Source organism: Ambystoma mexicanum, chromosome 6p (genome assembly GCF_040938575.1).
Source record: "Ambystoma mexicanum isolate Mex_15411 chromosome 6p, UKY_AmexF1_1, whole genome shotgun sequence".
NCBI classification, from domain to species: domain Eukaryota; kingdom Metazoa; phylum Chordata; class Amphibia; order Caudata; family Ambystomatidae; genus Ambystoma; species Ambystoma mexicanum.
Window position 1 is genome coordinate 785839624 of NC_090935.1, and position 15311 is coordinate 785854934.

The 15311-nt window shown below is 41.7% G+C and overlaps 1 protein-coding gene across 7 annotated transcripts in view; it reads left to right on the top strand.

Annotated features, from left to right (window-relative positions):
* The first annotated feature begins 1599 nt into the window (after window positions 1-1599).
* The window catches only part of CAST (calpastatin), a 757786-nt gene continuing 744074 nt past the window's right edge, over window positions 1600-15311 (top strand). For 3 of the 7 annotated variants that reach the window (XM_069627657.1, XM_069627660.1, XM_069627662.1), the window contains exon 1: window positions 2344-2702. In XM_069627657.1, the coding sequence (XP_069483758.1) occupies window positions 2673-2702 (30 nt within the window). In that variant the 5' untranslated portion in view covers window positions 2344-2672. Of the gene's footprint in view, window positions 1912-2343; window positions 2703-15311 lie in introns of those variants that run through there. The other 4 variants (XM_069627656.1, XM_069627658.1, XM_069627659.1 and 1 more) reach the window with 3 other exon arrangements.

Consider the following 15311-nt stretch of genomic DNA (forward strand, 5'->3'; position numbering starts at 1 on the left):
GTGACAATGGTCAACCGTTCCAAGGAGAGGAATTCAAGAAGTACCTCACCAACCTCAACATTCACTACCACCACATAATGCCCAACGGCGACGTGGAACGTTTTATGCGAACAATCCACAAAGTTCTGCGCCTGTCTCACGTCAACTCAAGCCCCTGGAGTGTGGACTTGTACAGATTCCTGAGGAATTACAAAGTAACACCCCAAGCACAACGGGGATACCTCCGGCGGACATTATGTACGGAGCCATAATCAACTGGTCCATCCGACACCACCCGAGCAGGGGTACGGACATGTATAACAGGGCACGCACGGAACAAAGAAGGACCGTAGCGAACGAACACATGAGCATCAAGAGAAATGCCAGGAGGTCCCATCGCCGAGTTGGTGACCAGGTGGTAATGGTGAGAAACCCATCCAAGTCAAAGTTGGACACTCAGTACGACTCCGTCCCATGGACCATAACCCAAAGGCACGGTACCATGATAACAGCCAAGAGGGGACAAAGACAAGTCACAAGAAATGCGTCTTGGTTCAAGACAGTACCGAAAGACCTGTGGACTGACGGTGAGCTGCAACCAGTGGAAGAGTGGAAGAAGAGGACCCGCAAAATGAGGAGGAGCGCTATCATCAGCAAGACGACGCACCCGTGGACGGCAGAGTGGAAGAGCCGCTGAGAGAACCAGGAGGTGGACGAGGCAGACAATGAAGGTGAGCGACCCAGTGGGAGTCAGGGAATAGCACCCAGGGGTGGACGGTATGCCCTGAGAACTGCACACAGACCCCCTGAAAGACTCAAAGACTGTGAGTGGTAAAAGACCAGCCCACAAGGCTATCAAACTCTGTTTAAAATCAGATGTTAAAATAACTATTGTTTGTTAATGTTTTGTTTGGGAAATAAGGAGGAATGTTAGATCGCCTTAAGTCCCGCTACGCGGTGAAGTAAGGAGTCTTGAAAAAAAGCCCATCCCCCGCTCCGCGTGGGCAGTTCCGGGGCAGGACAGCAACACCTCGGTGTCCGTGTCATCATTGCTCCCGCTGGAGCTGCGCAGCAGGGCCTTGCAGCAGAGGCGTTGCTAGGGGGTGGCTAAGGGGGCTATAGCCCCTGATCTTTTGGTTGTAGCCCCGGATAGAATCTCAGGAGCTACAACCAAAAGGCTGGCTAGCCCCCAGTCCCGACAGTTCTGACATCAGCATAGCCCCGGGTCTTTTCCAGACCTAGCAACACCCCCGCCTTGCAGCCCTCATCGCTGTTTCCGGGACGCATCAACCGGGGAACAGGACATAACAGTGGTGTTTGGCACACCACTGATAAACCTTCATTTCAAAGTACAAACCAAGTTCAATGCATGCGTTCCAATGGCCCTTCCTCCTGCAACCATGCCAACTATAAACCCCCAACAAGACAGAGGGAGTGGCGGGAGGGGCGAGGGAGTTGCCCGGGCACTGCACTGGACAGGAATGCTGCACGTTCTGCTAGACCTGTCGCTCTGTGAAATCGCAAGGCACTGACTGCGGCGGAAAAACACACATGACTTTACAGAGCGAGCAACGCCTAGCCCCTTTGGCAATATGAGCAAATATGCCTCGACAAGCATACAGTAATCCCCCAATCGCGGGACACGTCAAGGCGCAGTGAGGCCGGGGAGAGTGTGCGGAAGCTCTGACAGATCCTGGCACTCGGGCGGCAGCAGGCGGAGGAGGAACGTGTGCAGCGCTGGCCAGCCTCTGTGTCGGAAAAGTTGCTTCATGCGTGGGAAGCTGCGTCGTAACTTGATTCTGTGACTTCCCTGCTCCCAGCGTACCCCCCCCCCCGAAAGGATACTTTGTAATAATACAGCAGAAAGGCATCATGTCTAAGCCACATAAGGGGAGAAAGCGAAGCACCGGGGGTGGCAAGGCATCCAAAGAGGTAAGGGCGCTGGCGACGGCAAGCTGCAAACACTGCGCACTCATTTCTGTGTTTAGCCCTAAGCATCACAATAATAAGTCAACTCAGGGCGTTGTGTCACTCCAGCCCTTCGCTCTGCGCCGCCACTCGTCCCTCGGGGTGGGCACGGTTTGCTTTGAAGGTGCCGTGAAAAACTTGCACGGCAAGCGGGACCTGCGCGATGGCATGGCGGCGGGGGCTGACTCACTTGAACTTGGCACGGGCTGCGAGAAGGGAAATCACAGCAGACCGAAGATGCAACCAGGCCTCGGGCTAAAAAAGGGAAACAGCCCGAGAGCGGGTCAAAGGGGGGGGGGGCGGGGCGGGGAGAGTCCGCGGAGTGAAGTTAGGGGTGAAGCCGCGATGTGTGGGAGCGGGGCAGGCAGACACTGTAGTACCCGTGCCACCCCCAAGAGGCGGGCGCTATGCCAGGTCCAAGGAGCCAGCTCGGGCCCACAGGTGACTCCCAGTTTCACAGGAGACAAGACAGTGAGGACGGTGTGAGGAATTCCGTTCCAGACAATTAAAAAGGGAGGGACGGCGTGTGCAGGTTGGGAGTCTGCAGCGAATAGACGCCTCTCCACCCTGTGTAGATAAGACACAGGGAGCGGCCGCGGGAAGCGAGAGGCACGGCGCTCTCTTCAGTGCTCCTCCCAGCCGCAGCGCGCACCACAGCCCGAGCCGCCGCCGCCGCAAAGTGCGCACTCAAAGCAACCGCCGCCCCTCACCAAAGAAGCTTCAGCATGGCCTTTGCAAGTTGGTGGTACGCCACGGTAAATGCTCCTTTTCTCTCTGTGTGTATTTTGTTATTTACTTCGAGCTTGTTCTTCAGCAAGTTCTCTGCTTATGTTCGTGGGGGAGGAGGGGGTTGGAGTCAGTGGGCAGCACGCCTGGAATGTGTGCTGCTCTGCCTGGAATGCCTCGACTTTGTGCTGAAGGTTATGTGTGCTCTACCTGCAGAAGCCAGTCCCGTTTTTGGCATGCGCGCGAGCCCAGCTGGGCTCTAGCGTGCTCCCCTCCCCACCCTCCACCCCCTGTGCATCTGCAGGACGATTTATCATATGCGCGAGCGAGTTCAGGCAGAGCCAAGTATCAGAGCAAGTTTAGCAGGACTGGAGTCGAGGCTGGGGTATTCTTCATAACTCGCTCTCTGGTGTATGACCAGTCTGCACACGTTGAGACGTGCATTCACTAAATTAAGGAAATCGAACAGTGAAATCATATTAAGTAGTGCAAAAAAGTGTGCCATGATAATCATTGCTTCCGTATACTAGGGCAAAAAAGTGTGCCATGATAATCATTGCTTCCGTATACTAGGGCAAAAAAGTGTGCCATGATCATCATTGCTTCCATATACTAGGGCAAAAAAGTGTGCCATGATAATCATTGCTTCCGTATACTAGGGCAAAAAAGATACTACGGCAAAAAAGTGTGCCATGATAATCCTTGCTTCCATATACTAGTGCAAAAAAGTGTGCCATGATAATCATTGCTTCCATATACTAGGGCAAAAAAGTGTGCCATGATAATCATTGTGTGCCATGATAATCATTGCTTCATATACTAGGGCAAAAAAGTGTGCCATGATAATCATTGCTTCCGTATACTAGGGCAAAAAAGTGTGCCATGATCATCATTGCTTCCATATACTAGGGCAAAAAAGTGTGCCATGATAATCATTGCTTCCGTATACTAGGGCAAAAAAGTGTGCCATGTTAATCATTGCTTCATATACTAGGGCAAAAAAGTGTGCCATGATCATCATTGCTTCCATATACTAGGGCAAAAAAGTGTGCCATGATAATCATTGCTTCCATATACTAGGGCAAAAAAGTGTGCCATGTTAATCATTGCTTCATATACTAGGGCAAAAAAGTGTGCCATGATAATCATTGCTTCCGTATACTAGGGCAAAAAAGTGTGCCATGATCATCATTGCTTCCATATACTAGGGCAAAAAAGTGTGCCATGATAATCCTTGCTTCCATATACTAGGGCAAAAAAGTGTGCCATGATAATCATTGCTTCCGTATACTAGGGCAAAAAAGATACTAGGGCACAAAAGTGTGCCATGATAATCATTGCTTCCGTATACTAGGGAAAAAAAGTGTGCCATGATAATCATTGCTTCCGTATACTAGGGCAAAAAAGTGTGCCATGATAATCATTGCTTCCGTATGCTAGGGCAAAAAAGTGTGCCATGATAATCATTGCTTCCGTATACTAGGGCAAAAAAGTGTGCCATGATCATCATTGCTTCATATACTAGGGCAAAAAAGTGTGCCATGATAATCATTGCTTCCGTATACTAGGGCAAAAAAAGTGTGCAATGATAATCGTTGCTTCATATACTAGGGCAAAAAAGTGTGCCGTGATAATCATTGCTTCCGTATACTAGGGCAAAAAAGTGTGCCATGATAATCATTGCTTCCGTATACTAGGGCAAAAAAGTGTGCCATGATCATCATTGCTTCCATATACTAGGGCAAAAAAGTGTGCCATGTTAATCATTGCTTCATATACTAGGGCAAAAAAGTGTGCCATGATAATCATTGCTTCCGTATACTAGGGCAAAAAAGTGTGCCATGATAATCATTGCTTCCGTATACTAGGGCAAAAAAGTGTGCCATGATAATCATTGCTTCCGTACACTAGGGCAAAAAAGTGTGCCATGATAATCATTGCTTCCGTATACTAGGGCAAAAAAGTGTGCCATGATCATCATTGCTTCATATACTAGGGCAAAAAAGTGTGCCATGATAATCATTGCTTCATATACTAGGGCAAAAAAGTGTGCCATGATAATCATTGCTTCCGTATATTAGGGCAAAAAAGTGTGCCATGATAATCATTGCTTCCGTATACTAGGGCAAAAAAGATACTAGGGCACAAAAGTGTACCATGATAATCATTGCTTCCATATACTAGGGCAAAAAAGTGTGCCATGATAATCATTGCTTCCATATACTAGGGCAAAAAAGTGTGCCATGTTAATCATTGCTTCATATACTAGGGCAAAAAAGTGTGCCATGATAATCATTGCTTCCGTATACTAGGGCAAAAAAAGTGTGCAATGATAATCCTTGCTTCATATACTAGGGCAAAAAAGTGTGCCATGATAATCATTGCTTCCGTATACTAGGGCAAAAAAGTGTGCCATGATAATCATTGCTTCCGTATACTAGGGCAAAAAAGATACTAGGGCACAAAAGTGTACCATGATAATCATTGCTTCCATATACTAGGGCAAAAAAGTGTGCCATGTTAATCATTGCTTCATATACTAGGGCAAAAAAGTGTGCCATAATCATCATTGCTTCATATACTAGGGCAAAAAAGTGTGCCATGATAATCATTGCTTCCGTATACTAGGGCAAAAAAGTGTGCCATGATCATCATTGCTTCATATACTAGGGCAAAAAAGTGTGCCATGATAATCATTGCTTCCGTATACTAGGGCAAAAAAGTGTGCCATGATAATCATTGCTTCCATATACTAGGGCAAAAAGTGTGCCATGATAATCATTGCTTCCATATACTAGGGCAAAAAAGTGTGCCATGATAATCATTGCTTCCGTATACTAGGGCAAAAAGAGTGTGCCATGATAATCATTGCTTCCATATACTAGGGCAAAAAAGTGTGCCATGATAATCCTTGCTTCCATATACTAGGGCAAAAAAGTGTGCCATGATAATCATTGCTTCCGTATACTAGGGCAAAAAAGATACTAGGGCACAAAAGTGTACCATGATAATCATTGCTTCCGTATACTAGGGCAAAAAAGTGTGCCATGATAATCATTGCTTCCGTATACTAGGGCAAAAAAGTGTGCCATGATAATCATTGCTTCCATATACTAGGGCAAAAAAGTGTGCCATGATAATCATTGCTTCCATATACTAGGGCAAAAAAGTGTGCCATGTTAATCATTGCTTCATATACTAGGGCAAAAAAGTGTGCCATGATAATCATTGCTTCCGTATACTAGGGCAAAAAAAGTGTGCAATGATAATCCTTGCTTCATATACTAGGGCAAAAAAGTGTGCCATGATAATCATTGCTTCCGTATACTAGGGCAAAAAAGTGTGCCATGATAATCATTGCTTCCGTATACTAGGGCAAAAAAGATACTAGGGCACAAAAGTGTACCATGATAATCATTGCTTCCATATACTAGGGCAAAAAAGTGTGCCATGTTAATCATTGCTTCATATACTAGGGCAAAAAAGTGTGCCATAATCATCATTGCTTCATATACTAGGGCAAAAAAGTGTGCCATGATAATCATTGCTTCCGTATACTAGGGCAAAAAAGTGTGCCATGATCATCATTGCTTCATATACTAGGGCAAAAAAGTGTGCCATGATAATCATTGCTTCCGTATACTAGGGCAAAAAAGTGTGCCATGATAATCATTGCTTCCATATACTAGGGCAAAAAGTGTGCCATGATAATCATTGCTTCCATATACTAGGGCAAAAAAGTGTGCCATGATAATCATTGCTTCCGTATACTAGGGCAAAAAGAGTGTGCCATGATAATCATTGCTTCCATATACTAGGGCAAAAAAGTGTGCCATGATAATCCTTGCTTCCATATACTAGGGCAAAAAAGTGTGCCATGATAATCATTGCTTCCGTATACTAGGGCAAAAAAGATACTAGGGCACAAAAGTGTACCATGATAATCATTGCTTCCGTATACTAGGGCAAAAAAGTGTGCCAAGATAATCATTGCTTCCGTATGCTAGGGCAAAAAAGTGTGCCATGATCATCATTGCTTCATATACTAGGGCAAAAAAGTGTGCCATGATGATCATTGCTTCCGTATACTAGGGCAAAAAAGTGTGCCATGATCATCATTGCTTCATATACTAGGGCAAAAAAGTGTGCCATGATAATCATTGCTTCCGTATACTAGGGCAAAAAAGATACTAGGGCACAAAAGTGTACCATGATAATCATTGCTTCCATATACTAGGGCAAAAAAGTGTGCCATGATAATCATTGCTTCCGTATACTAGGGCAAAAAAGTGTGCCATGATCATCATTGCTTCATATACTAGGGCAAAAAAGTGTGCCATGATAATCATTGCTTCCGTATACTAGGGCAAAAAAGTGTGCCATGATAATCATTGCTTCCGTATACTAGGGCAAAAAAGTGTGCCATGATAATCATTGCTTCCGTATACTAGGGCAAAAAAGTGTGCCATGATAATCATTGCTTCCGTATACTAGGGCAAAAAAGTGTGCCATGATCATCATTGCTTCATATACTAGGGCAAAAAAGTGTGCCATGATAATCATTGCTTCCGTATACTAGGGCAAAAAAAGTGTGCAATGATAATCATTGCTTCATATACTAGGGCAAAAAAGTGTGCCATGATAATCATTGCTTCCGTATACTAGGGCAAAAAAGTGTGCCATGATAATCATTGCTTCCATATACTAGGGCAAAAAAGTGTGCTTCCATATACTAGGGCAAAAAAGTGTGCCATGTTAATCATTGCTTCATATACTAGGGAAAAAAAGTGTGCCATGATAATCATTGCTTCCGTATACTAGGGCAAAAAAGTGTGCCATGATAATCATTGCTTCCGTATACTAGGGCAAAAAAGTGTGCCATGATAATCATTGCTTCCGTATACTAGGGTAAAAAAGTGTGCCATGATAATCATTGCTTCCGTATACTAGGGCAAAAAAGTGTGCCATGATAATCATTGCTTCCGTATACTAGGGCAAAAAAGTGTGCCATGATAATCATTGCTTCATATACTAGGGCAAAAAAGTGTGCCATGATAATCATTGCTTCATATACTAGGGCAAAAAAGTGTGCCATGATAATCATTGCTTCATATACTAGGGCAAAAAAGATACTAGGGCACAAAAGTGTACCATGATAATCATTGCTTCCATATACTAGGGCAAAAAAGTGTGCCATGATAATCATTGCTTCCATATACTAGGGCAAAAAAGTGTGCCATGTTAATCATTGCTTCATATACTAGGGCAAAAAAGTGTGCCATGATAATCATTGCTTCCGTATACTAGGGCAAAAAAAGTGTGCAATGATAATCCTTGCTTCATATACTAGGGCAAAAAAGTGTGCCATGATAATCATTGCTTCCGTATACTAGGGCAAAAAAGTGTGCCATGATAATCATTGCTTCCGTATACTAGGGCAAAAAAGATACTAGGGCACAAAAGTGTACCATGATAATCATTGCTTCCATATACTAGGGCAAAAAAGTGTGCCATGATAATCATTGCTTCCATATACTAGGGCAAAAAAGTGTGCCATGTTAATCATTGCTTCATATACTAGGGCAAAAAAGTGTGCCATGATAATCATTGCTTCCGTATACTAGGGCAAAAAAAGTGTGCAATGATAATCCTTGCTTCATATACTAGGGCAAAAAAGTGTGCCATAATAATCATTGCTTCCGTATACTAGGGCAAAAAAGTGTACCATGATAATCATTGCTTCCATATACTAGGGCAAAAAAGTGTGCCATGTTAATCATTGCTTCATATACTAGGGCAAAAAAGTGTGCCATGATAATCATTGCTTCATATACTAGGGCAAAAAAGTGTGCCATGATAATCATTGCTTCCGTATACTAGGGCAAAAAAGTGTGCCATGATCATCATTGCTTCATATACTAGGGCAAAAAAGTGTGCCATGATAATCATTGCTTCCGTATACTAGGGCAAAAAAGTGTGCCATGATAATCATTGCTTCCATATACTAGGGCAAAAAAGTGTGCCATGATAATCATTGCTTCCGTATACTAGGGCAAAAAAGTGTGCCATGATAATCATTGCTTCCGTATACTAGGGCAAAAAAGTGTGCCATGATCATCATTGCTTCATATACTAGGGTAAAAAAAGTGTGCAATGATAATCATTGCTTCATATACTAGGGCAAAAAAGTGTGCCATGATAATCATTGCTTCCGTATACTAGGGCAAAAAAGTGTGCCATGTTAATCATTGCTTCATATACTAGGGCAAAAAAAGTGTGGAAGGATAATCATTGCTTCATATACTAGGGCAAAAAAGTGTGCCATGATAATCATTGCTTCCGTATACTAGGGCAAAAAAGTGTGCCATGATAATCATTGCTTCCGTATACTAGGGCAAAAAAGTGTGCCATGATCATCATTGCTTCATATACTAGGGCAAAAAGGTGTGCCATGATAATCATTGCTTCCGTATAGTAGGGCAAAAAAGTGTGCCATGATAATCATTGCTTCCATATACTAGGGCAAAAAAGTGTGTCATGTTAATCATTGCTTCATATGCTAGGGCAAAAAAGTGTGCCATGATAATCATTGCTTCCGTATACTAGGGCAAAAAAGTGTGCCATGATAATCATTGCTTCCGTATACTAGGGCAAAAAAGTGTGCCATGATAATCATTGCTTCCGTATACTAGGGCAAAAAAGTGTGCCATGATAATCATTGCTTCCATATACTAGGGCAAAAAAGTGTGCCATGATAATCATTGCTTCCATATACTAGGGCAAAAAAGTGTGCCATGATAATCATTGCTTCCGTATACTAGGGCAAAAAAGTGTGCCATGATCATCATTGCTTCATATACTAGGGCAGAAAAGTGTGCCATGATAATCATTGCTTCCGTATACTAGGGCAAAAAAAGTGTGCAATGATAATCATTGCTTCATATACTAGGGCAAAAAAGTGTGCCATGATAATCATTGCTTCCGTATACTAGGGCAAAAAAGTGTGCCATGATCATCATTGCTTCCATATACTAGGGCAAAAAAGTGTGCCATGATAATCATTGCTTCATATACTAGGGCAAAAAAGTGTGCCATGATAATCATTGCTTCCGTATACTAGGGCAAAAAAGTGTGCCATGATAATCATTGCTTCCGTATACTAGGGCAAAAAAGTGTGCCGTGATAATCATTGCTTCCGTATACTAGGGCAAAAAAGATACTAGGGCACAAAAGTGTACCATGATAATCATTGCTTCCATATACCAGGGCAAAAAAGTGTGCCATGATAATCATTGCTTCCATATACTAGGGCAAAAAAGTGTGCCATGTTAATCATTGCTTCATATACTAGGGCAAAAAAGTGTGCCATGATAATCATTGCTTCCGTATACTAGGGCAAAAAAAGTGTGCAATGATAATCCTTGCTTCATATACTAGGGCAAAAAAGTGTGCCATGATAATCATTGCTTCCGTATACTAGGGCAAAAAAGTGTGCCATGATAATCATTGCTTCCGTATACTAGGGCAAAAAAGATACTAGGGCACAAAAGTGTACCATGATAATCATTGCTTCCATATACTAGGGCAAAAAGTGTGCCATGATAATCATTGCTTCCATATACTAGGGCAAAAAAGTGTGCCATGTTAATCATTGCTTCATATACTAGGGCAAAAAAGTGTGCCATGATCATCATTGCTTCCATATACTAGGGCAAAAAAGTGTGCCATGATAATCATTGCTTCCGTATACTAGGGCAAAAAAGTGTGCCATGATAATCATTGCTTCCGTATACTAGGGCAAAAAAGTGTGCCATGATAATCATTGCTTCCGTATACTAGGGCAAAAAAGTGTGCCGTGATAATCATTGCTTCCGTATACTAGGGCAAAAAAGATACTAGGGCACAAAAGTGTACCATGATAATCATTGCTTCCATATACCAGGGCAAAAAAGTGTGCCATGATAATCATTGCTTCCATATACTAGGGCAAAAAAGTGTGCCATGTTAATCATTGCTTCATATACTAGGGCAAAAAAGTGTGCCATGATAATCATTGCTTCCGTATACTAGGGCAAAAAAAGTGTGCAATGATAATCCTTGCTTCATATACTAGGGCAAAAAAGTGTGCCATGATAATCATTGCTTCCGTATACTAGGGCAAAAAAGTGTGCCATGATAATCATTGCTTCCGTATACTAGGGCAAAAAAGATACTAGGGCACAAAAGTGTACCATGATAATCATTGCTTCCATATACTAGGGCAAAAAGTGTGCCATGATAATCATTGCTTCCATATACTAGGGCAAAAAAGTGTGCCATGTTAATCATTGCTTCATATACTAGGGCAAAAAAGTGTGCCATGATAATCATTGCTTCCGTATACTAGGGCAAAAAAAGTGTGCAATGATAATCCTTGCTTCATATACTAGGGCAAAAAAGTGTGCCATGATAATCATTGCTTCCGTATACTAGGGCAAAAAAGTGTGCCATGATAATCATTGCTTCCGTATACTAGGGCAAAAAAGATACTAGGGCAAAAAAGTGTGCCATGATCATCATTGCTTCATATACTAGGGCAAAAAAGTGTGCCATGATAATCATTGCTTCCGTATACTAGGGCAAAAAAGTGTGCCATGATCATCATTGCTTCATATACTAGGGCAAAAAAGTGTGCCATGATAATCATTGCTTCCGTATACTAGGGCAAAAAAGTGTGCCATGAGAATCATTGCTTCCGTATACTAGGGCAAAAAAGTGTGCCATGATAATCATTGCTTCCGTATACTAGGGCAAAAAAGTGTGCCATGATCATCATTGCTTCATATACTAGGGCAAAAAAGTGTGCTTCCATATACTAGGGCAAAAAAGTGTGCCATGTTAATCATTGCTTCATATACTAGGGAAAAAAAGTGTGCCATGATAATCATTGCTTCCGTATACTAGGGCAAAAAAGTGTGCCATGATAATCATTGCTTCCGTATACTAGGGCAAAAAAGTGTGCCATGATAATCATTGCTTCCGTATACTAGGGTAAAAAAGTGTGCCATGATAATCATTGCTTCCGTATACTAGGGCAAAAAAGTGTGCCATGATAATCATTGCTTCCGTATACTAGGGCAAAAAAGTGTGCCATGATAATCATTGCTTCATATACTAGGGCAAAAAAGTGTGCCATGATAATCATTGCTTCATATACTAGGGCAAAAAAGTGTGCCATGATAATCATTGCTTCATATACTAGGGCAAAAAAGATACTAGGGCACAAAAGTGTACCATGATAATCATTGCTTCCATATACTAGGGCAAAAAAGTGTGCCATGTTAATCATTGCTTCATATACTAGGGCAAAAAAGTGTGCCATGATAATCATTGCTTCCGTATACTAGGGCAAAAAAAGTGTGCAATGATAATCCTTGCTTCATATACTAGGGCAAAAAAGTGTGCCATGATAATCATTGCTTCCGTATACTAGGGCAAAAAAGTGTGCCATGATAATCATTGCTTCCGTATACTAGGGCAAAAAAGATACTAGGGCACAAAAGTGTACCATGATAATCATTGCTTCCATATACTAGGGCAAAAAAGTGTGCCATGATAATCATTGCTTCCATATACTAGGGCAAAAAAGTGTGCCATGTTAATCATTGCTTCATATACTAGGGCAAAAAAGTGTGCCATGATAATCATTGCTTCCGTATACTAGGGCAAAAAAAGTGTGCAATGATAATCCTTGCTTCATATACTAGGGCAAAAAAGTGTGCCATAATAATCATTGCTTCCGTATACTAGGGCAAAAAAGTGTACCATGATAATCATTGCTTCCATATACTAGGGCAAAAAAGTGTGCCATGTTAATCATTGCTTCATATACTAGGGCAAAAAAGTGTGCCATGATAATCATTGCTTCATATACTAGGGCAAAAAAGTGTGCCATGATAATCATTGCTTCCGTATACTAGGGCAAAAAAGTGTGCCATGATCATCATTGCTTCATATACTAGGGCAAAAAAGTGTGCCATGATAATCATTGCTTCCGTATACTAGGGCAAAAAAGTGTGCCATGATAATCATTGCTTCCATATACTAGGGCAAAAAAGTGTGCCATGATAATCATTGCTTCCGTATACTAGGGCAAAAAAGTGTGCCATGATAATCATTGCTTCCGTATACTAGGGCAAAAAAGTGTGCCATGATCATCATTGCTTCATATACTAGGGTAAAAAAAGTGTGCAATGATAATCATTGCTTCATATACTAGGGCAAAAAAGTGTGCCATGATAATCATTGCTTCCGTATACTAGGGCAAAAAAGTGTGCCATGTTAATCATTGCTTCATATACTAGGGCAAAAAAAGTGTGGAAGGATAATCATTGCTTCATATACTAGGGCAAAAAAGTGTGCCATGATAATCATTGCTTCCGTATACTAGGGCAAAAAAGTGTGCCATGATAATCATTGCTTCCGTATACTAGGGCAAAAAAGTGTGCCATGATCATCATTGCTTCATATACTAGGGCAAAAAGGTGTGCCATGATAATCATTGCTTCCGTATAGTAGGGCAAAAAAGTGTGCCATGATAATCATTGCTTCCATATACTAGGGCAAAAAAGTGTGCCATGTTAATCATTGCTTCATATGCTAGGGCAAAAAAGTGTGCCATGATAATCATTGCTTCCGTATACTAGGGCAAAAAAGTGTGCCATGATAATCATTGCTTCCGTATACTAGGGCAAAAAAGTGTGCCATGATAATCATTGCTTCCGTATACTAGGGCAAAAAAGTGTGCCATGATAATCATTGCTTCCATATACTAGGGCAAAAAAGTGTGCCATGATAATCATTGCTTCCATATACTAGGGCAAAAAAGTGTGCCATGATAATCATTGCTTCCGTATACTAGGGCAAAAAAGTGTGCCATGATCATCATTGCTTCATATACTAGGGCAGAAAAGTGTGCCATGATAATCATTGCTTCCGTATACTAGGGCAAAAAAAGTGTGCAATGATAATCATTGCTTCATATTACTAGGGCAAAAAAGTGTGCCATGATAATCATTGCTTCCGTATACTGGGGCAAAAAAGTGTGCCATGATCATCATTGCTTCCATATACTAGGGCAAAAAAGTGTGCCATGATAATCATTGCTTCCGTATACTAGGGCAAAAAAGTGTGCCATGATAATCATTGCTTCCGTATACTAGGGCAAAAAAGTGTGCCATGATAATCATTGCTTCCGTATACTAGGGCAAAAAAGTGTGCCGTGATAATCATTGCTTCCGTATACTAGGGCAAAAAAGATACTAGGGCACAAAAGTGTACCATGATAATCATTGCTTCCATATACCAGGGCAAAAAAGTGTGCCATGATAATCATTGCTTCCATATACTAGGGCAAAAAAGTGTGCCATGTTAATCATTGCTTCATATACTAGGGCAAAAAAGTGTGCCATGATAATCATCGCTTCCGTATACTAGGGCAAAAAAAGTGTGCAATGATAATCCTTGCTTCATATACTAGGGCAAAAAAGTGTGCCATGATAATCATTGCTTCCGTATACTAGGGCAAAAAAGTGTGCCATGATAATCATTGCTTCCGTATACTAGGGCAAAAAAGATACTAGGGCACAAAAGTGTACCATGATAATCATTGCTTCCATATACTAGGGCAAAAAGTGTGCCATGATAATCATTGCTTCCATATACTAGGGCAAAAAAGTGTGCCATGTTAATCATTGCTTCATATACTAGGGCAAAAAAGTGTGCCATGATAATCATTGCTTCCGTATACTAGGGCAAAAAAAGTGTGCAATGATAATCCTTGCTTCATATACTAGGGCAAAAAAGTGTGCCATGATAATCATTGCTTCCGTATACTAGGGCAAAAAAGTGTGCCATGATAATCATTGCTTCCGTATACTAGGGCAAAAAAGATACTAGGGCAAAAAAGTGTGCCATGATCATCATTGCTTCATATACTAGGGCAAAAAAGTGTGCCATGATAATCATTGCTTCCGTATACTAGGGCAAAAAAGTGTGCCATGATCATCATTGCTTCATATACTAGGGCAAAAAAGTGTGCCATGATAATCATTGCTTCCGTATACTAGGGCAAAAAAGTGTGCCATGAGAATCATTGCTTCCGTATACTAGGGCAAAAAAGTGTGCCATGATAATCATTGCTTCCGTATACTAGGGCAAAAAAGTGTGCCATGATCATCATTGCTTCATATACTAGGGCAAAAAAGTCTGCCATGATAATCATTGCTTCCGTATACTAGGGCAAAAAAGTGTGCCATGATCATCATTGCTTCATATACTAGGGCAAAAAAGTGTGCCATGATCATCATTGCTTCATATACTAGGGCAAAAAAGTGTGCCATGATCATCATTGCTTCATATACTAGGGCAAAAAAGTGTGCCATGATAATCATTGCTTCCGTATACTAGGGCAAAAAAGTGTGCCATGATAATCATTGCTTCCGTATACTAGGGCAAAAAAGTGTGCCATGATAATCATTGCTTCATATACTAGGGCAAAAAAGTGTGCCATGATAATCATTGCTTCCGTATACTAGGGCAAAAAAGTGTGCCATGATAATCATTGCTTCCGTATACTAGGGCAAAAAAGTGTGCCATGA